General features: G+C 59.1%; 1 protein-coding gene across 12 annotated transcripts in view; it reads left to right on the top strand.

The window, feature by feature from the left end:
• Positions 1-22,930, top strand: part of ZNF536 (zinc finger protein 536) — a 430,531-nt gene that overhangs the window by 344,055 nt on the left and 63,546 nt on the right. The window contains exons 5-6 of one of the 12 annotated variants that reach the window (XM_077856597.1): positions 19,849-19,888; positions 20,954-21,091. The exons of 10 other annotated variants lie outside the window; for them this stretch is intronic. In XM_077856597.1, coding sequence (XP_077712723.1) covers positions 19,849-19,862 — 14 coding nt within the window. In that variant the 3' untranslated portion in view covers positions 19,863-19,888; positions 20,954-21,091. Of the gene's footprint in view, positions 1-19,848; positions 19,889-20,953; positions 21,092-22,930 lie in introns of those variants that run through there. One more of the 12 variants, XM_077856595.1, reaches the window with a different exon arrangement.

Here is a 22,930-nt window from a genome sequence, read left to right as displayed (position 1 = left end):
TTTCTAATTCTATTTTTCTTAAATATTTATTTGTTCATTATTTTTTTTTTTTTAGCAACAGTCTAGGTATACAGGAATTTTTCTTGCTTTTCTTTCTCTCCTTATTTATTTTACTGTGATAAAATGAGCCCTCCAAATGCAAGGATAAATGCTGGCTGACGCTTGGTCCCGATGATGACATACAACAGGGAGTGGCAGGGCCAGAGAGCGAGTGTGCCCTGCCTGGATGGGCAGCCTTCACTCTGCTCCTACAGTGGCACCAGAAGGGAAAGCCGGGCGGGTGTTGCCACAGCTGCCCATTTTTTAAATGAAACCAGACATCTGGATCTTTATGTGAAACTTCATTACTGCTAAACGTTGGCTCAAATATTAACCACAAAGAAAAAAAAAAAACAAAACAAAAAAAACCCCACCCCAAACAAAAAGCGAAAAACCTCAACAGTACGTGGGTTAAAAACCAAAAGAAAGACAGTGGGTCCTGGAAGGGTCATTGGGGCTGCTTGGTGGTGACTCCCGTTCAGCCAGTGAAGGGAAATCTTGCAGGTGCCAGATGATCCTCTGCTTTCCCTCTGCCATCCTGGGCTCCGTGTGCACATTCCCCGCTCCGAGACTGCTTCTTCCCTCTACCCCTGTGCAGAGTCTAAATGTCACCCACACGGAGAGCTGTGGTGGCTCCTGAGCCATCGTGGTGAGCTGTCTAAAGGGGTGTCAACTCATTGGACAGGTTATAATTTCAGTCAATGTGTTCTTGTCTTATTTTAGTTCAACATCATTTCCCAGTTGCAAACCTTTTGAATGACACACGAAATGCAAAACAACATAAAAGGTCCTCCCTGAGGCAGATCTGTGTCCGTGTAGAACTTTAATTATTCTTTTTGAATCCTCATCATAATGTGCTACCCCAATTCTGGCAAAAAAAAAAAAAATTCAAGTCTGATGGGAAAGATTTGTGTCACCTGTACCAGGATTTTATTTTTTTTATGATAGTCTTTATATTTTTAGAAGCACTGAACAAAAGGAAGGGCCTTTCTAATCAAGACTATTCTTTAGATACGGAGCATCAGATAATATTTGTGATAAACAGAAAATAACTGCTCCTGTCGTCTTCTGCGGTGACATTTAGAATATCACGTTTGTCTTATGAAAGTATTTTCAGTCCGGGTTTGAAGAAGAGCCTCTAACACTCTTGCTGGGGGAGGAATGGGAGGGCGAGGTCAGGAGGCTGGAGGGACCCGGAAAGCTGCGTCTTCACCCAGCGCGAGGAGGCTGGGTTTGGGTGCGTTCCGGTCTTCCAAAGGTCACCCTGGGTGCTTCGGAGGGCCCCTGGGGAGCCCGGCCTCCCGTTGCCTGAGGCTGCGGGCCGCCCTTCCTGGGAAGGAGCCTCCCGGGCCACGGCGGGCAGGGGGGCTGCGGAGCCGCTGGGCGACGGGGGTGCGGGCCCATCCCGAGCGCCCCCCTCCACGCTCCCCAGACGCCCGGGTGAGATGAAATCGGAGCCCCGGGGAGCAACAGCCTTTGAAAGCTCTCCGGGCGGCCTCCAAGCGCCGGACCTGAAAACAGGATCTCCACAACCGCCCGCCCTAATTCTGCGTGATGGCGTGACTATGGTTTTGTCTTAAGCCTGACAGCACGTCAAGTTATGACAGGCATACAGCTGGGGGGGCAGGGGCCGTGGGGGGCCCGGAGGGAGCCCCTAGGCTGGGGCTGATGGGGGCCTGGGATGGGGGTCCCTAGGCTGGGGGGCCGCTGGGGACTTGGGGTGGGGGGACCCTAGGCTGGGGCTGGTAGGGGCTTGGGGTGGGGAGATCCCTAGGTTGGGACTGATGGGGGCCCAGGATGGGGGTCCCTAGGCTGGGGGGCCTTTGGGGACTTGGGATATAGGGATCCCTAGGCTGGGCGCTGGTAGGGGCTTGGGGTGGAGAGACCCTAGGCTGGGGACCGGTGGGGACTTGGAGTGGAGGGACCTTAGGCTGGGGACTGGTGGGGTTGGGGGGTCCCTAGGCTGGGGGCTGGTGAGGGCTCCTAGGCTGGGAGCTGGTGGAGGTGGGGGGACACCAGCTGCGGAATCTGACACCACCTGTGCCCCATGACCCCCCCTGGACCCCGGGTCAGACCCTTGCCTCCGGGTCCCTCTCCCTGAAGAACCAGTGTCTTAAACGGAAGCAGTTTGAACAGTGCGCAGACCGTGTGCAGGCCCCTGCCTCCCACCCGGCACAGCGAGGCCGAGGAGGCGGCGGGAGGCCTGCGGCTTCTGAGAGACCCCTGGAGGCCCGGACTAGCTCCCAGGAGCCTCCCGGCTTGAGGCTCCATTTGTCCCGCTGCCACCAGAGGGGGCTGGTGCTGGGGTGTGGGGGGGACTCCGGTGTTTCCCGCGGCTTTCAAGCGGCCCTCCGGCGGGAAGAACAGCGCCCAGTCAAGTAGTTGCAGTTGGGGGCACCTTGCTGCGTAGCAGCTGTCGGGGCAAAGCGCCCGGGTGCCCCACGGAGGGGCCCACGGTGCGGGCCAGAGCGCTGTTCAGAGGCAGCAAAGGTCCCGGAGGCACCTGCAAAGCTCAGCCTTGGCTCGGACCCCGCGGCCTCGCTGCTCGGGAGTCGTCGACCAGTCCTTGCCCGCTCAGGCGGCCTCAGGCCCGGAGGCCGATGTTCGGGGGGCGGGGTGGGGGCCCCCCGCCCGTGGCCGCGGGGTGCGGGCTGCCAGGAGATGTGCGACCTGCTGCCTGCTGCCGACGCGTAAGAGGCAGCTCCGCTTTCACACCTCTTAGGACGCTTTTTAAAAATAGTGCCTCCAGCGGGAGGCTTTTTTGGGACGCGGTGCTGTACACCTCGGTGTTTTCAGACCGCGGAGGAGGGGGGGTATACACGGCGCTCACGGCCATCGGGGCCGGGCTGTCGGGGTCACCGGGCGAGGAGGAGGCCGGGCTGCGGGGAGAGGCCTGCCCGACAGGACACCTGGGGGCTCCGCAAGGGGCCCTCCTCGCCCCTGTGTCTGTGGGGTCCCTGCCCCGCCGCAGCCTTTCAGGCTCCAAGGCAGGACATGCGGGAGCCGGTGCTTCATGGGCCCCAGACCCCCCTCCCCTGCAGGCTTCCCGCCTCGAGACGCAGCTCCATCCCTCCGTTCCCTGGGGCCAGGAGTAGTGTTGCTCTGGCCTCTCCCGTCTCCTATCCCCACCGTCCAGTCGGTGAATCTGCGCGCTCTGCCTTTGAGATCTCTCCAGAGGGAATATCCCTTCCCTTCCACCCACACCGGGGCCACGCGGGGCCGGGCCAGCATCCCGTCTTGCATGGATTGTGACCGGCCTCCGGGCTGGACTCCCCGTGTCTGCTCACCCCCAGCCCCCTGGCCACAGCGATCGTCTTCAGCTGTCACATCAGATCTCGTCACGACCGTGTTCAAACCCCCAGGGCTCCCCCCGTCTGGCCCACCACCAGGGACCTGACTCCACGTCGCGCTGCCTCACTCCCTGCACCTTGCACACTCGTCTCTGGCCACCCCGGCCCGTGGCCGTGCTCGGGCTCTTGCCCCGGGGCCTTTGTACCTGCTGCATGCCCTGCCAGCTCTCACCACCCACCCGAGTCTTCACTCAGCCGTGGCCTCCCCCGAAGGCCCTCCCTGAGCATCCACGTCAGATTTGGCCCTTCCTGCTTCGCCCGCAGGCAGGGGCGGATTCCAGGGCCTGCTTTATCCCCACTGCACGTGACACACGCACCACTGTCCGTGCCCCAGCTCAAGTGCCGCTCCATGGGGGCCCAGGGGGCCGTCCGCTCTGTTTGTGCGGAGCCACAGCCCCCGGATCCGTGCCCGGCACTGGTGGGTCCTCAGGGCCTCCCGTGTGGATGAGCAGATGAAGCAGGACACGGACACGCTGCTTCACGGGCCGGGGAGGTCGAGGGGCTCATTGGAGGCCTTGGAGGGTGACAGGCCTTGAGTGCTCCCCCTCCATCCCCGCTCATAGAATAGGTCCGGGACTGGATTGGAGACGTCACAAGGCGGGGTGCTATGGGGGCCCACAGGAGGAAAGCAGTCGGGGAGGCGGGGGGGGGGGCGCCGCCGAGCCCGGCCTGAGGTCACGGCTCCCACTTGGGGCTCAAGCCGGTGCCCTCCTGGTCCCCACAGCTCCCCGACCGTCCGTCCGTCGGCTGCTGGAGCCCAGGGCCGGCTCTGGAAACGGGCACCAAAGCCTGGGATGTCCCTGTAGCTCCGGGAAGCACTCAGCACAGACAGTGGTGGCTTCCTGGGTGGTGGCGTCCCTACCATCTTGCCCTCGGTCGTATTCCTCACGTGGGGATCCTATCGACTATCGATGGCCACCTCCCGGGGAGAAACAAGCCAAAAAAAAAAAAAAAAGCCCAGTATCTGTTGCAGGACGCGTCATTTACTCCAGACATTCGACGTTAGCGATGTCTGTTGAGTGTTCGTACGGAGGAAGCAGAGAATTAGGGGTTTGCTAAGCCGCGGAGCTCAGCGCAGCCCAACCATCTGGGCCCGTCCTCCGAGTGCCGGGAAAGCAGCCAGGCCCAGGAGCCCAGGGTGAGGGCTCTCGGAAAGGGGCCAGAACTCAGGTTGGGCCCAAGGTGAGCACAGGTGACTGGGCACAGGTGACTCCGCCTATCACGTGATAAGGGATAGTCGCGGCCCGCAGAGTGTGACCCTTCGTCTGACCTGGCCCCACGGCCGTGGGGAGTCATTAGTCAGTTGACTGATGGAGGCATAAGAAGCACTTGATGTAAAAAAAAAAAAAACCAAAAAAACAAAAACCAAGTTTGGATTTCCCAGGTGATAACACCTGTCCAGACCGGGTCTAGGAGAAGATCCAGTCCACGCGCACCGGCCCCGTCATGGGTCACAGCCAGGAGGAACGATCGTCGATACCATCAACAATCAGACGGCGATGAGGGACAGTATTATTATGTCACTGTTATTCCGTGCTCATTATTTTATTAACGTCGTACCTCTTACTACCGTGCACATTAGAAGCGAGCATTTGTGACATATGCCGTCTTCGGGCCGGAAGTGGCGCGAGATGTTTGCTCCTATTTGAAGCACGTCCATCCTCACGACCAACGGGCCAGACTGGCTTTAGAAGGCCCAGCGTCGGGATCCTTGGGAGGCGCAGCGGTTTAGCGCCGCCTTCGGCCCAGGGCGTGACCCCGGGGTCCTGGGATCGAGTCCCGCCTCGGGCTCCCTGCATGGAGCCTGCGTCTCCCTCTGCCTGGGTCTCTGCTTCTCTCTCTCTCTCTCATGAATAAATACAATCTTTAAAAATTAATAATAATAAAAAAAAGAAGCCCCAGCGTCAGGCCAGACGGCGGAGAGGTGGGGGGAGCAGATTGCAAATCGCCCTCCCTCGACTGTGTAGATGCTTCTAGATAGAAACACGCTCTGGAGCTGACGTGTCCTCGCACGCTGGTTGTTTCTGGGCCTTGCGTCCGGGCGACAGTCGGTGTGTGGGCGAGCGACACGGGCCCTCCGGGACCGGGGTGCGGGGGCGGCGAGGGCCTCGACACGCGGGGCCGAGAAAGGTCTCCTGACCTATTCAACACCGCGTCTTAGGACATTCTCGGTGTCTTTTTTTTTTTTTTCCCCTTCGAAAAATGGCAGCTGTGCTAGGGGATTGAAAAAGATAGAAGGGGCTAAAATATTTTTAAATGATTTTTTCCGCATATAGGCAAGAGGTTATATCGCAAGTTCAATGCTAATTACAGTTATTTACCAAGGGAAAAAAAAATCGATGTGAAAGGGAAGGAAATTTGGTTCCAAAAAAAAAAAAAAAAAAAAAAAGACGCTTGTTTCTGCTGCCCGGTCGGGTCGGTCCCCGCGAGGGGAGCCAGGCGGGAGCTGTCGCTGGCTGGTGCGCGAGGGGCTCTAAATAACTCACAGGTGTCACACGCACAAAAGAATTATGCCCGTCTGACCTATGAGGGCATAAATCCCGCGTCCCCGCTTGTGGCCAAGAGATGTGTCTTTAAGTGTCACAAAAATTCAGCATTTTTTTTTCCTCCTAATTATCTTCTGTATTTTCGTCAGATTTATTAAAATAAGATTTTCTGGGGGGGGGCAGTTATTTTTTTTTTCTTTTCACTACTAGAATGTGCTCTTTAGTATCATTTTACATAATTTAATACAATTTGTTCCATCCATTGATTTTCATGGGGATACAAGCTGTTCGTTTGTGAGAAAGCTGGCATAGGCCTGAGCGTTGGCAAGGAGGCCCGTCGAGGGGCAGGTCCCGACGCCCAAGTTCTGCGGGGGCTTCGGCCGTTTTGCAGCGGGGGCTGCTGCGTGCCGGCCTCGGAGCCGGGTGCCCACCCTGCGGGGACGCGGGGGGCCCAGCGCCGGCCACCCCGGGGCTTGGGGGGCTCCGTGGGCGTCCTGCGTGGCTGGGGGGGGCTTCCCGGATGTGCAGGCTGACGAGAAACACAGGTGTTTCTTAATTACTGGTGCAGAAGGGGAGGGAGGCCGGGGAGGGAGGGATGGGGCCCCCGCGCCGGAGGCGACAGCCCGGCCAGCGCCACCCTCCCGCCGCCCACCTGCCAGCTCTGCCCCGGCCCATGAGCCCCCACCCCTGTGCGCCTTCTGTGGTTAAATGGGGCGCCCCGATGTTTAGGGCGGCCGTCAGGCTCCAGGAATGTGGGGTGAGACGCTGGTGCCGGTGGGTCCGAGTCTCTTTGGTCCCAAAGTCGCGGAGGCTCGGCTCGGGCTTTGGTGTTGGTGGGGTGGGGCTCCCCTGGGAGCCCACCAGGCCCCCTCCTGGGGACCCTCCAGCGTCCAGCTCCCCGCAGGTGGCAGAGGGACGCGTGCACGAAGGCTCGAGGCTGGAAGAGGAGGGAGCTGGGTCCCAGCCCTGCCTCCGTGGGGCTGTGTGACCTGGCCAGTTGCTCCACCTCCCATCTCCCCTTAAATGATGATGATGGCAACGATGTCTGTAAGGGGTAGCGGGTGACAGCAGCGCTCCAGGCTCTCAGCTTCCCTAAGGGTCCGAGCTGTCAGGACCCGGCTTGCTTCTCTTGCTTCCCGGGCCCGCCGTCCCTGGGGCCTCCTCGCGTGTCCCCCATGCTGCCCCCTCGGCTCCATGCATTCCCCGGATCGCCGGCACCTGCACCCGGGGATGGGGACAATGGGGGCCGCACCGTTGCCCACGCAGGACGCGCTCGCCACGCGCCCACGGCACGCCCACACCTGTGGCTGGTGGTTACCCTGGGCCCCCTGCCGCGGCCGAGTGGGGGGCGAGACCCGGCACAGGGCGGGCTCCGGGGAAGTGTGGGCGCTTCCGCCGAGTGCTTGCTCAGAGCCCAGCCGTGGGATGGGGGTCGCCTCCCGGAGCCTCACGACAGTCCCGCGACGTGGGAGGCCTCGTTTCTTCCGTTTGATGGATAAAGGACTGACGCTCAGAGAGGTTAAGTGACTTGCTCAAAGTCGCAGAGCAGACGAGGGAAGAGCGTGGCGTGTGCCAGCCCGTGCGAGGGGCTCCGTGGGCCGCCCCCAGCTCCCATCGTGGGCTCTGGCCCCTCTCCCCGCGTGAACCAGCCACAGGTTTTTCTCCGCCCTCCCGCTCTCCCGTGCAGTCATCAAGCAGAGCTCTGACCCCACGCTCGCTCAACCCACAGCCCTGGGCCGAGCAGGGGAAGGCCAAGGCCAAGGGCCGAGAGGGGCCCTCCTGCACGGGAGGCCCGGGCCGAGGGGTGAGTCCGGCTGGTCCTAACTGTGAGAGGTACAGACACGGGAAGCGCTGGGGCGGGTGGGGGGTCACGTGTGTTCCCAGTTCACCTGTCCAGGCGAGAGAGTGGGAGGCTCCGTGGGCCTGGGAGCACCTGCGGTGGCCGCCACCAAGCTGGGCTGGGCTGGGCAGCTGGGAGGGGGTGACCCAGGGCCCGGCTCAGGCTTTGAGCGGATCCTGCAGACCTACTGGTGCCCGGCGCTGGGCTGGGTGGGGGGCCTGCTCTTGGGGAGCTCCCGCTCGGACGCGGGGCGGGGGGTGGACCGTGAGCCTGGAAGCAAGGGAGATGGCTTCAGGTGGCCGGGCGTCAGGGAGGAGACAAAGGAATAGGGTCAGCGGACGTCTTAGCTGATCATCCACTTATCACCGCACGACGTTTATCGGGCACCTTGTGTGTCTCGGGCACGTCCCAGAGGGGGGTACACGGGGAAATCAAACGGCCCAGACACCCCGTATTCTCAGCGAGGCATCCTGCTTGCACGTGTGTGTGTACCTGTGTGTGCACAGCTCTGTCCTGGCGCCAAGAACGTGGGTTCCCTGGAAGAGAAAGGAGACCCGGGGCAGGAGCAAGAGTGGGGCTTTCGCCCCGGCCTCCAGACCCCGCCCGCAGCTTCTGCTAAGAGGAGGCCTTGAAGGCTCCTCTGTCCTCCAGAAAGCAGGCGGCGGCACAGGCCTCTTCCCGCTCCTACCTCCGAGGGCGCCTAAGTCCTTGTGGGCGGCGGCCACGCGGCCGAGGTGAGCAGAAGCGCCCGTCCCCGGGGCCTGGGCTTCGGCTGGCCGAGGCCCCGCAGGGAGGCTCCTCTCTGTGGCCCACCCAGTCACCTGCTGAAAAATTAATTTGCAAATGAGTCACATTTACGGAGACCTCCTGGATGGCAGAGCAGGGGCGGCCGGGCCTGCTCCAGAGGACCATCCGGAGAAGAGAGTCTCAGGGCTTCCGCGGACAAAAGGCCGCGCTGCTGGCCCAGCCTCCCGGCTCGGCCGAGCTCCTCCCGCGAGGTGTGAGGCGCAGGGGTGGCCATCCGGAAGCCAAGCCTGCGAGCGGAGCTCCTGTCTCCAGCCCTGCAAGAGCTTCTGGAGCAGGGGCTGAGCCGGGCAGCCGGGCACTCCCGGCCGGCTCTCTGGATTGGTTCTCCTGGAGCCCCTCGGAAGCAACCAGGAGCTGCCTCTCCCCTCCCTGGCCATCTGCTTGAAGCATCTGGTGATCAGGTGCGAGCCCCACACCGGAGCATTCAAGCTGAAATGTGCAGTCACCTTGCCGCCCGCGCTGGCTTTTGTTACGCCGCCAGGCTGCCCTTCTTTGTGTTGGGGAGAAGGGTTTGGGGATGGGAACCCGACTGCCAGCACCGGGACTTTGCGGCGGCCGCGCTGAGCTCCTGCAGCCGGCGGCTGGCCGGGCCCCAGCCCCGGCTCTCCCCGCCCACCGGGGGCCGTGGACGTGGCTCCCGTGAAAGGCGTGAAAGGGGGGGGCTCCCGGGAGGGGAGAGGAGCGAAGTCCGCTCTTTGATGTTCTCCTGGCCCAGCTGGGCATGGCAGGTCGCCCTGCTCGGACCCCGCCCTGCAGGAGAAAGCTCCTCAGTCTTCTCCATGCCCTCTGTGGGTCGCAAGGCAAGCCTGGGGCGCTCCCAAAGCCACTGCCGCCCTTGAGGGGTGACCCCGTGGGGCCGCCCGCCCAGGAGGGACCACGCGGAGAAGACCACCTGCTCCGAGGTCTCTTCCGCCCCCGGTGCCCACCTGACTGCCTTGAGGGCCACGTGGGTGTCCGTGATGCTGCAGACATGGCCCAGGCCAGGCCTGAGCTCCCCCGGCACAGCCCTCACGGGGCAGCGGGGGGCAGTTCTCCCCGAGGGAGGCCGCGTGTCCTCTCCTGAGCCCTCGGGACTCAGCTGATCACTGGACACGCGTTGCAAGCCGATGGGTCTCGTAAAACACGGTTCCCAGTGATACCTCCTGAACAAGCGGAGGGCCTGGCCCGGGGCTGGCGGGGCGGGTGGGAGGTGCTGGGACCCGTGGGCGCTGCATGCACAGGCTCCTCCTCTGGAGGGAATCCAGGGCAAGAGGTTTTGGAAGACCTGGCTGAAAAGGGAATGGGGGCTCTGCTCTGTTTGAAACTACTCAACTATGAGTCATCGTTAATTGGAAAGCGTCTTCTCCTTTATCTGTTTTTAACCATTCGGTGTGATCGCGACGACCACAGCGATGTCCTAATAGGTACCGGGCTGCATCATCTGTTCCTCTTTCTCGATTTAGCCACGGGCGAGGGGTCTCCAGTCCTTCCCGTTAGCTTGGCCAGCGCTCACGTGACAGTCCCTCCGGGTTGCTGCAGCCACTGCCTGCTGGGGTCAGCATCCCCACGGACTCAGCCATTGGCCTCAGTGCCCAGGTGTTTTCCTGGGGTGATGGGGAGGGCCGGGAGCAGGGGCGCGGGGAGCGGGGTGCAGCCGGGGCCTGAAGGGGGCCATGGGCCCGACCAGAGCCCCATCAGGTCACAGCGCGGTGACTGCCTGTTAGGGGGCCCAGGACGCCCCCGCCTGCTGCACCCCTGCCAACGCCCCCTTTCCCTTCCAGACACGTCCCGCTCAAGGGGCTCGAAGAGAAAAGCGATCGAGCTCAACGTTGAGTCTCTGGGAGGCTTTAAAAGTCCCGTGATTAAGCCGCCGCCGCCGTGGCGGGAAAATGGGAGAAAATCTTGAATCCCAGATACGGGCAGTGGGAGCTGAGCTTGTTCAAAGGCGCAGAAGAAGAAGCCGGTATGAGGTTCAGACGTAATCTGGCTTTTAAATGTTTCCATATGATCGCTTCGGCACGTCAATAGGAGATTTGAAACGCACCCCGAGGATCGTTGATTATAAAGATGTGGTCTTTCCCTCCCCTCCAGCTGGCACAGGCCTGTAACACGCGTGCTGGATCCCTATGAAGCACCGCAGGCCCACGCGTGTGCTCCTGCCCCCTTGAGCCCCCTGAACCCCTGACCCCTGAACCCTCCTGAGCCCCCTGAACCTCTGACCCTTGAGACCCCCTGAGACCCTCTGAGACCCCCTGAGCCCCCTGAACCCCCTGAACCCCTGCCCCTGAACCCCCGAACCTCCTGAGAACCCCTGAGTCCTCTGAACCTCTGCCCTCTGAGCCTCCTGAGACTCCCTGAACCCTCTTAGACTCCCTGAACCCCTACCCCTCAAGCCCCCTGAACCCCCCTGAGAACCCCGAAGTCCCCTGAGCCCCCAAGACCCCTGAACCCCCTAAACTCCCCTTAGACTCCCTGAACCCCTACCCCCTAATCCCCCTGAGCCCCCTGAACCCCCTTAGACTCCCTGAACCCCTACCTGCTAATCCCCCTGAGCCCCCTGAACCCCTCTTAGACTCCCTGAACCCCTACCCGCTAATCCCCCTGAGCCCCCTGAACCCCCTTAGACTCCCTGAACCCCTACCCCCTAATCCCCCTGAGCCCCCTGAACCCCTCTTAGACTCCCTGAACCCCTACCCGCTAATCCCCCTGAGCCCCCTGAACCCCCTTAGACTCCCTGAACCCCTACCCCCTAATCCCCCTGAACCCCCTTAGACTCCCTGAACCCCTACCCGCTAATCCCCCTGAGCCCCCTGAACCCCTCTTAGACTCCCTGAACCCCTACCCCCTAATCCTCCTGAGCCCCCTGAACCCCTCTTAGACTCCCTGAACCCCTACCCGCTAATCCCCCTGAGCCCCCTGAACCCCTCTTAGACTCCCTGAACCCCTACCCGCTAATCCCCCTGAGCCCCCTGAACCCCCTTAGACTCCCTGAACCCCTACCCCCTAATCCCCCTGAGCCCCCTGAACTCCCTTAGACTCCCTGAACCCCTACCCCCTAATCCCCCTGAGCCCCCTGAACCCCTCTTAGACTCCCTGAACCCCTACCCCCTAATCCCCCTGAGCCCCCTGAACCCCTCTTAGACTCCCTGAACCCCTACCCGCTAATCCCCCTGAGCCCCCTGAACCCCTCTTAGACTCCCTGAACCCCTACCCGCTAATCCCCCTGAGCCCCCTGAACCCCCTTAGACTCCCTGAACCCCTACCCCCTAATCCCCCTGAGCCCCCTGAACCCCCTTAGACTCCCTGAACCCCTACCCGCTAATCCCCCTGAGCCCCCTGAACCCCCTTAGACTCCCTGAACCCCTACCCCCTAATCCCCCTGAGCCCCCTGAACCCCCTTAGACTCCCTGAACCCCTACCCCGTAATCCCCCTGAGCCCCCTGAACCCCCTTAGACTCCCTGAACCCCTACCCCATAATCCCCCTGATCCCCTGAACCCCCCTAAGACCCCTGAACACCCACTGAGCCCCCTGAACACCCCTGCCCCCGACGCGGACGCCCTTCCCAGAACCGGGGGCTGCGGGAGCTGGAGGCGCCGCCATCCCTGTGCTCGCCTGGCAGTCCGTCCCTCCTGGCATTAGAGTCCCAAATGTCTTCCTCCCCCACGTCTTGGTGGAGCATAAAGATGAGGTCCCACTGGCGTAAGGCACGGTGCTGGCTTCCTCTGACGGTTGTGCCGTACGTTAGCAGGATACGTTTGACAGTAATTTAATTTTCATTGACAAACGCTGTCATAATATTGAGAAGAAAGTGATATATTGTATCAACAGTAGTGGTCGACGCTCAGCCAGTCATATGGACTGGGCGAGCACCATATGCTTCTACCAAACTTGCCTTGGAAAGCTCTGGCTAAGAGCTTGACAAGCTTAAGATACCAGTCGGGGGAACGATCACCCTTGAGAGGCTCTCGCCGTGTTTCCAGATCCCTCGTTTCCTGGAGGGGAGGAGGGGCCGTGTCCTGGGCCGCCGCTCGGGGTCAGGGGCGGGCTGGGGTCGCCGCATCCCCGCTCGCCCCCCAGCCCGTCGGGTTGGGGCACCCCGAAGGCTCCCCTGCAGCCTCGCGTCCCCCGCTGCCAGGCGGCCTAATCGGGAGCCCCGAGCTGCTGAAACACCATCGGTTTCCTGCTGCTTCGTGTTGCGTCCGCGGGTCCCTCCACCGAATACCAGTGGGCGCCGTGTCCGCATGGGCGAAGGAGGCCAGGACCCCGGTCCGGCCTGGGTCATGGACTCCAACGATCCAAGCACGAAGGGGCCGGGGTTTGGGTCTTGGGAGCATGGCTTGTGACCTCTGGGTCCCTTCGGGGCCGCTCGGGAACGCGAGGAGACCGCGTGTGGGCGTCGGGTGTTCCTGGCCGCGTGCGCTGCGACAGGAACCGAAAGTGCGACCGAGTCGGTCTTCACTTGCTCCGCTGGCCGAGCCCCGGGCTTATTTGTATTTTACTTTGGTGACGGTTTGCGGAGAAAAAGCGACCGGTTGAGCAGAGTCGCGGTCTGGGAGAGACGAACGCCGTGTGCGTGTGCACGCGTGTGTGTGTGCGTGTGCACGCGCCTCCAGGGACACCCCGTCCCCGTGTACGTTCGGCTGGTGTCCTTGTCCGCTTTGCCAAACACGCGGGGACCTTCCACTCTGAAGGATTCCCGTCCCAAGCGAGGCTAAGTAAAGAAGCAGGCATATGGCGCGTCCTGGAGACGGCTCAGCGCTGGCACAGCCCGCGGCCGCCAGAACAGGTATCTGGACGAGACGACGGTCCCATCCTGCTCCTTTGGAGCTGACCGTTTATTTGGATTTTGTTGTTGCTGTTGTTGCTTTGTGTTTATTGTCATCCTGACAAAGGGAGGGGGGAGCGCGGCTCGCAGCGCTGGGCACCGGTACAGCTCCTGCCCGAGACGCCCCCCTGCTGGAGCCGGGGCCTCCTCCCCGCCCGCGTCCCTCGCCACCCCCCACCCCACGGCTGCATTCTCAGCTCCCCGGGGCGCAAGGAGAGCCCACGGGGCTCAGGGGGGTGCTCATGCACACAGGCCCCCGATGGCGGCCAGCGCTCCCGGGGGTGGCCCGGGGTGTCCTTGGTCTCCAAAGAGCGTGTTGACTTGAAAAAGCCGGGCAGATTGGAGGAGCAGCTGCCCTCCTTGCGGATGGCATCCGTTGGTGGCTGTGCAAAGAGGAGCTCCGGACTGCCTCCCATTACCATTTCATTACGCGACAGCAGATCCATCCCCGGATCCATACGCTGCCTCTTGGATGGGGTTTCCAGACACAGCAGGGCGCGCGGAGAGAGCGTCCCTCCTCTCCCGCCTGCTGGAAACCCAGCTCCCTGCCATGTGGCGCTCTCCGGGCCGGGGGCTTGGGGCTCGCTCGAGGCCGCCCAGACCATGGGTGCGGCCCCCCGGTGGGGCCTGTGGCTGTGGCACCTTCCACAAGGGTCTCCTGGGACACGGTATGGAGGAAGAGCCCAGCTGAAAGGTGATTTGCACCCGGGTACGTCGGGCCTCCAGGGGCGTCGTGCCCAGTGCGGTCACCCACCTCAAGATGGTGCCAGCCATTAAAAAACATAGAGTGGTGACCGTCTAATAAGGGTCGGCCCTTCTTATCTTGGCCTGGCCCCCGGCACTGTAGTGATGGAGGGAACGAGGCAATGGGGGTCACAGACGGAGGGGGCGCGGAGAGTGGTGGCCCCGTGTGCTGCGCCCACGAGGGGGGCCTCCTCGCCCCCGGTGGACGTGGAGCCCGGGCGGAGGGCTGGCTCCCTTCTCGCCGGGCCTCCACGTCCTCACGGGTAGAAGAATATGAGGGTTGGGACGCGCCGCTTGTGGAGGGCTCACGGCTGAGCACGTTGTCCTAACAAAGGGCCCTCGCTCTCGACCACCTAAGAGACCGTTTTCCTTGTCGTCTCTGGTCTCCTCAGTATTGGGAGAGACAATCCAACAGGTCGGAGGCACAGAACATTCTCCTCTGACACGCCCACGGGAGACGAGGCCTAGAGGTCAGGGCCGGCCACGTGGCCATGGTGGGTGCTCCTGCCCGCGCGCGGCGCTCTCTGGGGTCTTCTGCAGGCCCCGCTGGATCCTCGTGGCTCCGGGCCCCAGGGTTTCTGGAGTGTTCCTTGGTTGGGCCGCACGGCGTTCCAGAGTAGACGTGGGGCTCCTCCCGTGGAGTAGTGTCTTCCCGCAGGGGTCCCTGGGGCAGTGGTCTGGCGCGGGGGCTCCCCTCCACAGAGACCTACATCTGAACACTTTGCGCTGGTTCCCCAAATCCCCAGAAGTGGAGGATCCCCCCACACGGCCCCCCCACCGCCCTGCAGCCCACGGCCTCGGCCTCGTCCTTGCCGAGTCCTGCAACGGCCTCGAGCCCCGTGTACGCCGAGGGACGGGGGTGGCCTGACTCTCGCTGGGGTTGAGGTAGAGCAAAGCCACCCCGTGGCCGGTGGTCACCGCAGACCCCAGCTCCTTCCGCAGGCGCCGGTGCCGCATAAGGCAGCCCCCACTGTAGCACCCAGGGGTGTTTGCCAGCCGGGCACGGCCCCGGGGGAGGCTAGCGCCCACCCGCTCTGCGCCGTGGGCGCCCTTTGGAGCTTTCACCTCAACAGCAACAGAAGCCCCTACTCTAAGGTCCTGCCGCGCTCGGTTATCGAGAAGCTCTTCCCTGAATCCAAACCCAAAACCCTTCGTTTTCTAGAACCCCGGTCTCTTTTCTCTTTGCGGGTCCTCGGGGAGAGTGGGGCGTCTTCGTTTTCACCCCCCTGGCGCGTAGAGTTGGTCAAACGCGTTGCCTCTCACGCCGCTGTTGGAGGAAGGCTGTGTCTGCCTTTGCGGTGGGGGTTAAAAATTAAAAAAAAAAAAAATCGACGTATTTCCAATGGTTTTGTGCAAGGCCAGTTGTCCTGTGGACAGAGCTGGCCTCTGCGCTCCGCCTTTTGCTCTTCTGCGGGATGTTTAGGACATCAGAGCGCAACATAAACATCCGGGTGGCTTCCCCGTGGACCACCCAGGAGCGGCCCACGCAGGCCCCAGAGGCTCTTCCCTGAACGTGCAGACAACCGTGGCCGGCTGCAGGGCTCTCACGTCCACCCAGCTCCGCATCTCCGGGGGACGCCCGTGTCAGGCTGGATGGCAGGCCAGGAGCCCCAGTGCCTGGACCCTGCCCCAGACCCTGCTCCGTTGTAGGGCGCCTCCTCCTGCGTCTGTCCTGGCGACCTCGGGGGACGGCAACATGCGACACTCCTGGGCTCCCTGACCCCCTGGGAGGCAGATCCCGGGGGCTCCCGATGGAGCTGGAAGCGAGCTGTGCACTGGACCAGCATGAGTGCAGAATTTGTGTGTCTTTAGGTCCAGAGCAGGGCACGCCGAGGTCCTAACAAACCCCTTCTTCAGAGGTGTCGACCCGCCCTAGTCTTAAATTTCAGATGTATTTTTATTTTAAAGATTTTATGTATTTATTCATGAGAGACAGAGAGAGGCAGAGACACAGGCAGAGGGAGAAGCAGGCTCCGTACGGGGAGCCCGACGCGGGACTCGATCCCGGGACCCCGGGGTCACGCCCTGGGCCAAAGGCAGACGCTCAACCACTGAGCCCCCCAGGAGCCCCCGGTGAATGAATCTGAACAACACGTTTCATTCAACAGCAGATGCCCCAAAATATCATCATTTGTTCACATAACCGATGCAAAAATCATTAAGATCTTTGGGTGCTCACTCTTGGAGGTGCAGCGACCGTGTGACACGCACGCACGGCGCATCTCCGTCTGGACGTCACATACCGGGCGCTCGGCAGGCACCTGCGGCCAGTGGCACCCTGGCGGGCAGCCCAGCCCTACGTGACCTTGCACCCCCCCGCCCCGCTCCCCGCCCGGGAGCACTTGCTTTGTTTCCAGCAGCCCACGGGGCTCGGGGCACATGTCACCTTCGGCCGCTCAGAATTGCGCGGGGTTCAAGGGTGGGTTTGTTTTCTGTTGTTTCTTACTCCTAAGTGCGTCCCTGCAGGGGTCAAACCTGAGACGAAAGTCTGGGCCATTGACCAGGGACCTTGCCCCTCGCCCTAGCAGCTTCTAATTCTGGTCCCCCGGGCGCCTTATCCTCCGGAAAGCTCCGGCGCCCCTGCTGCCGCTCGTGAGGTCAAGGCTGCCTCAGTGGGACTAGGGATGCCCCAACCAGGCCCCGCTCGTCGGGATCCCGTCGGCTTACAGCCGTGGCCCTCGATCCTGGCCTCTTTGACAACACTCTTGGACCTTAAAATAACTTACACACACACACACCCCAACACTATTCTCTGTCGCTGTTTTTCTGCTTGTTCTCCATGGGATGTGGGATCCGATTGACCCTTTTTTGCCACAACCAGACGTGGAAGTAAAATGACATCTTCTTCATTAACTGAAACCAGACTGGCTCCCCCCCCCCCCACCGTTTGGCAATCAGTCTTAATAGAAGACTTATTCCTTTTCCCCGGATTCAGCACGCTCGCCCGAATCCCTGGGGGCGTAGCTTATCTTCCCAGTTCTAAGGATTGGCAAATTGAGGCACAATGAGTTTATGCCCAGTAAGACGGGGATCCCAACCCCAGGCTGTCATCGGTCTCTGCCCCAGGGCTTCCCAGCTGCATAGCAGGGAGGCTGTTGGCCCAGGGGCTCCTGAGACCCCTCTCGGGGAAGCGCTTGTGACCCCGCGCAGGCCCGGGGGGCACGGAGAGCGGAGGCTAGCAGGGGGGCTCACTTCTTCTCCGGCACCTGCTGAGCCCGTGCCAGGCCCCAGGGCGGTGGCCGGATGGGGTCGCTGGCGGTGAGGACACTCGTGTCCCTGTGCATGTCGGGTGCCAGGACCCTCCGAGGGTTAGAGAAGCCGCGTGTGGGAACCTTACAGCCCCGTAGGGCCTGACGCCTCCCCCGGGTGTGCAGGACCCGAACGAGCTCCGCCCTGGCGTCCGGGCAGGGACGTCTGAGGCCCTTAGAACACTGCGGGCGTAAGATATTTAAATAAAGAACATTATGGTCTGAGTGAGCTGAAATCTTTGACACTGATAGAAATTTTGCTTCTTAATGATAAATATCAAAGTGAATGGAAGCTTGCTTCTAATTCGCTGCCTTGAACCCCATATGTTTTCCTTTTTTAAGAAAAGCAATCACCTTGCATTTTCTTAAGGTCAAAGCAGCTTTTGCTTCTTTTTTTTTTTTCCCCGATTATCAAAAAATAGGAAAAAAAAAAAAACCCTCCAGCCGTTTCTCACTCTGTGAAGACTGCCACCGTTTGGATTTATTTCCTTTCAGGTTTCTTCTGTGTCTTTTACCTAATTGTAACCCCACTGCACACGTGATCTTGCGTGTACTGTATACATAACCTGCAAATTTTCTCATATTATTAAAACTCTTTGCATGTACAAATTTGTGGCTCTAATAAAATATCCTATTTGGGATTTTTAAATTTTTTCTCCAGTCATTGAATATTTAGGCTGTTTCCAATTTTTTTTTTTTTTTATTACGAATACAAAGTGGGAAATGTCTCTGAATCTGGCGGTGGCACCTTCCGTTCCCAGATGTCCCTCTATGTTATAGGATTTCTCCGGGGCGGGTCACCTGAGATGGAATGACTGCATGGAATAACGGGATGTTTACAGACTCCTTGAGTTAATATGAAGCCTTGGATTTCCTCCTCGGCCGGGTAGTCACTTCCCACCAAATATCAAACACACTGCAAGACCGCCGTTGGGTGGCTTCTCTGGGTTGAGACCCAACACCTGCCCGAAGGCGGCCAGCCCCCAGAGAACTAAACCAAAGGAAGGCCAGTGTGATGGGAGTGATGATACCCTTGCAGGAAAGCCTTGGAGAAAAAAGGAAAATAAATTTCCTTTATTATCCTGGCAATGGCCAGTATGGATGGGGCCGTCGCTGGTAGGGTGTGTGTGTTGCATTTTGGGGACTGGATCCTATTTTAGATGCACCGAGAGCTGACTCCTGTTTTAGACTGACTCACCTAAGGAACCCCGTGGTGACTCTATAAATCAGAAAGTTCGTTTGCAATGCAAATCGTCCTTTCCTAAGTAATCTCCAGCTCCCTAATTTTACAAATTGTATATTGTACTTTTTCTAAAAAAAAAAAAAAAAAAAAAAAAATTTGCGTGTAGGTGTCTGCAGAGCACACTTTGGAGGACACTTGGGGTCTGTTTCAGCCATGGGGCTTGCGGGTCTTGGTAGGGAGAATGTTCTGCTGTTGGGTGCTCCCCGCGGGGTGACGGCTGCGTCCCAGGGATGGGATCACTGCCAGGACCCAGGCACTGAGAAGCGAAGGGCCCGCAGGCTTCAGGGGAGCCCGGCAGGTGTCAGGTGGTTAGACGGTAAAAGGTCAGGGAGAGAGGGGAGAGCTGGGGTCACCCTGAGTGAGGCGAAGTTCCCGAAAGAAACCTTGATTTTCGTGCAGTGCCTGCGGGGGCTTCTCCAGCTTAGGCATCAGTAGAATACACGAAGAAACGGGAAAATTGGGGCTGCAGTGGGCTCATATTGGGTTTGAGGAGATGCTGCAAAAGGTTGTGTCTCCGGGCCAGGCGATCGGAGGCAAATGCCTTCTTTGAGTCCCTCCGTGGGGGACGGAGCGTCAGGAACCTGGGTCTCCGTGCCAGGGCTCCGAGGGAAAGGGGCAGGTGCAGGGCCCCCAGCCCCGACCCCAAGGCCCACGACCCGGAACATGATGTACAACAGCCTCCACGCTGGCGTTTTCTCTCACCCCCCTCCTGTCCCCACCAAGAAGCCGACGAACCCACCTTAGGAACCCGACACAGCGTGGAAGTCACATCTTAAATCCCGACCACGTTTGAACTATTTATAACGACTGACTTCATTTCACCAATAAAACCGGCTTTGCATAAAATAATAAAATATTTGCTAATGGGCAGCCTGCTGATTGCCCCAGTTCTCAGCCTGTGGCGGGGGGCCTTTGGTGGGGGGGGGCTTCTTCTGAGGCCGCCGAGGTCGTGAGTCTAACCTTTGAACTGAGGCTGTGTCCTCCCGCCAGCCTCGGATGCCGAGAAGCGCTAACGGGGCACGGCACTCGGCAAGTCACTGTAATTGCCCCAAACTCCAGTCTTAACTGGAGGTGGAAACGCCCGCAGGACCCAAACTCGACTTTGGGGAGATTTGGAGGGAGTCTCGTGAGCCACGTCCCCGCGGCGGCTTGTTGAAAACTCCCACGTGGACCAGTAATTAGTTAACAATCAAGGTGTCCTAAACTTTTATACCATTTATGCAGTGTTTAATTTACATTGATTTCTTCGTTTTACATGTAGTAATTAATTTTGTCTCGCTGACAGATGATTCCCAATGACTGATTTCCAGAGACGTTCCTGACAGGTACCTTTTAACCCTTTGTCCTCCTTCCAAACCACGTTCTATTCTCCTCGGGGCTTCTATGGGGGGCGATTCGGGATTTCTCGGGGTGGGGGGCAAGCTGTGTGGAAGGGGAGGTGGGAGGCCCGTCTTTTCTTAGATCGCTGACCGATTTGGATTGTCTCTGGGCTGGATGGTGGGGTTGGGAAGGGCTCCAGGGTCGTCCGGTTAACCCTTCGCTCACGGTGAGGGTCGGGCCCTGCAGACGCCGGCTTCGTCTGTGCTTGACTAGACTCCAGGGCGTAAGAAGCATTTTCTTGCTTTGAAGGACAAAGCAGAAATCCCCAAATATGCTTTGCATGAAAAACTGGGAGGAAAATAAAGAATGGACCCAATGTGAAGGCAAATAGGTGGTTTTTTCTTTCTTTCTTTCTTTCTTTCTTTCTTTCTTTCTTTCTTTCTTTCTTTTTTTTTTTTTTGTCTATTACTTGCACTTTTCCTTAAAACACACAAGCGTTATGAAAGTCATCATATGGTTGCAAAAACAAGAGCATAAAAAAAAAAAAAAAACAAGAGCGTAAAATACCTTAGAATCGCAGGTATTGGGGCACCTGGGTGACCCAGCGGTTTAGCGCCTGCCTTCAGCCCAGGGCATGACCCCTGGGTCCCGGGATCGAGTCCCACATCGGGTTCCCTGCATGGAGCCTGCTTCTCCCTCTGCCTGTGTCTCTGCCTCTCTCTCTTTCTCTCTCTCTGTCTCTCTGCGTCTCTCATGAATAAATAAAATATTAAAAAAAAAAGATTCACTCATGGATACTGAGTGAATCCTGTTATTTTAATCTGATCCGGACAAGAAGTGCTTGTCCAAGTCTGTCGTCTCTGGGACGTGTAGGAGGAGGGCCTCTGAGGCCCAAGCAGGGCAGGTTGCATTCTGCTATCTTCCTTCCAAGGAATGCTTTCTGTCTGTCACTCTCAGTTTGCAGCTCCTGAGTATTCGTTTGCAACTACTGGAGTTAAGACCCGGGCACCTCCAGGGGGAAAGTCATAAAGATGGAGAGAGATGTAGTAACGGATATTTCTTTATCGAAGCTCGTCTCGAGGGAATGCTGTGCCCCTCTGCACCGCAGGAGCCGACCACTGGGGCGATGTTTCTGTTGCCATTAACGAGGAGGGCCTGCATCCTGTATTGTGCGACCTTCCACCCTAAATGACCTCCTAGATGTGGACACCACCACGTCACACTTCCCTATTAAGAAATGATGAAAAAAGTAAATGAGGCGCAAAGTTTTCTACTACTCCCGTGTCTGTAGGCCCCTCGTCTCCATGCGCTCGTGCAACTTCGTAAATGGAGAGGCGATGGGAGCGCCGTTCCCCAGGGGTCGCGTCCCCTTGGACGGCGGAGACCTTCCCGTCAACACGCCCACTCCCGGCCGGTGCTCTGACCTGCGGCCTCAAGATCGAGGAAGTGGGGATCCCTGGGTGGCTCAGCGGTTTAGCGCCTGCCTTTGGTCCAGGGCGCGATCTTGGAGTCCCGGGATCAAATCCCACGTTGGGCTTCCAGCATGGAGCCTGCTTTTCCCTCCTCCTATGTCTCTGCCTCTCTCTCTCTCTCTCTCTGTGTCTATCATGAATTTAAAAAAAAAAATTAAATAAAAAAAAAAAAGATCGAGAATGCACATGCGTGGCAAAGGCCGGGATGACATTTTTGGAGAGCGCCCCATGCCTCGTCCCAGCCTGGCTGTTCCCAGGGGTCAGTGTCGGATCCAGGCCCTGAGGGCAGCCAGTTGCCCTCGTCCACAGGTGCCTGCCGTGGTGTCCGAGGCCCGGTCCCTGAGGGTGAGCGTCGGTCCCGTGCGGGATCCCTGCCACTCCCGCCCCACAGAGTCCCGCACCCCTCGCTAGCACTTGGAAACGGTATTGGGGTCTGGCTGGGCTCGGCGTCACAAAGGTCTTCCTGTGTCCCGCGGCTTCTCTGCCCCTCGGCCTCCCCTTTCATTCCCGTGGCCTCTGCTATTACTGTCACGTGCCCCCGGGGGCCCCCGATTTCGCCCCCCAATAGTTCCCTGTGGAAGAGAGTGCGCCCTTCCCTTTGCATCCGTGACTTTCCTCTACCCGCGGGGCCGTGCGGGGATAGGGCATGAGCACGCTCGTGTCTGGGCGTGTGGGCGGGTGGGCCTACGGGCCTGCAAGTGTGCGCGTGGGGGTGCGAGGCACAGGCGTGTGCGGCTCCGCAAGGCACCGTGTCGGGCAGTGTTGCGAAGTCACGGTGCCTACGAGGCTGGGACCGTCCCCGTAGTGGGTGCTGCTCCTACACTCCCTGGATCACGGAGCCTTGGCTCCTCGATGCCCGTGCGCTCCATCGTTATTTGTGTTCATTATTCATACGGCAATTAGCGGCTATGCCCCCTTGTTGGTCACAAACAGCCTCATTGTATATTGGGAACAGTCATGTATTCATCAAATTTCAACAAATCCTTCCCAAAGCTATTGTCCTTGTGGCATTAACTGGCACCTGCCCTCCGATATCACACCTGCAGGAGGAATTCATCACGTTCGGGCACATTTCCTAAGCAAGGCTACTGATGCGCTATGTTTAAAAAATTAATTAAAAAAAAAATTTCAGATCTCGGGAAATTCCAGCACTCACTTTCCTCCCTTTATCCTAATCTCTTCATGGTAATGCTCACAAGTACCCTCGGTCCAGACAATTCTTCATTCATCCTCCACCCCCACCACGCTCAGACCCAAACTCCCCACCGCTGGAGATTAGCCTTTTGTGAGGCAGTGCATCAAAAGCTTTCTTAAAGTCCCAGTAAATTATACCCCTGGTTTCCCTCTTCAATTCCTTTTTGTTACTTTTTTCAAAATATTCTATTAGTTTTGTTACGTATGATCTCCCTTTTGTGAATCCATGCTGAATATCTTTAATTAAATCATAACTTTCCCTATTTTGTCCCTGATTAGTGTTTCCAATATCTTCCCCACTGCTCTAGTCAACCTTACTGGTGTTTAATTTCCTCGATCTCCCTCGGAGTCGTTATTAAATATAGGTGTTGCATAAGGGCT

This window comes from Canis aureus, chromosome 1 (genome assembly GCF_053574225.1).
Source record: "Canis aureus isolate CA01 chromosome 1, VMU_Caureus_v.1.0, whole genome shotgun sequence".
Taxonomy (NCBI): Eukaryota; Metazoa; Chordata; class Mammalia; order Carnivora; family Canidae; genus Canis; species Canis aureus.
Note: the sequence above shows the minus strand (reverse complement) of the source record. Positions and strands in the feature narration are given on the sequence as shown.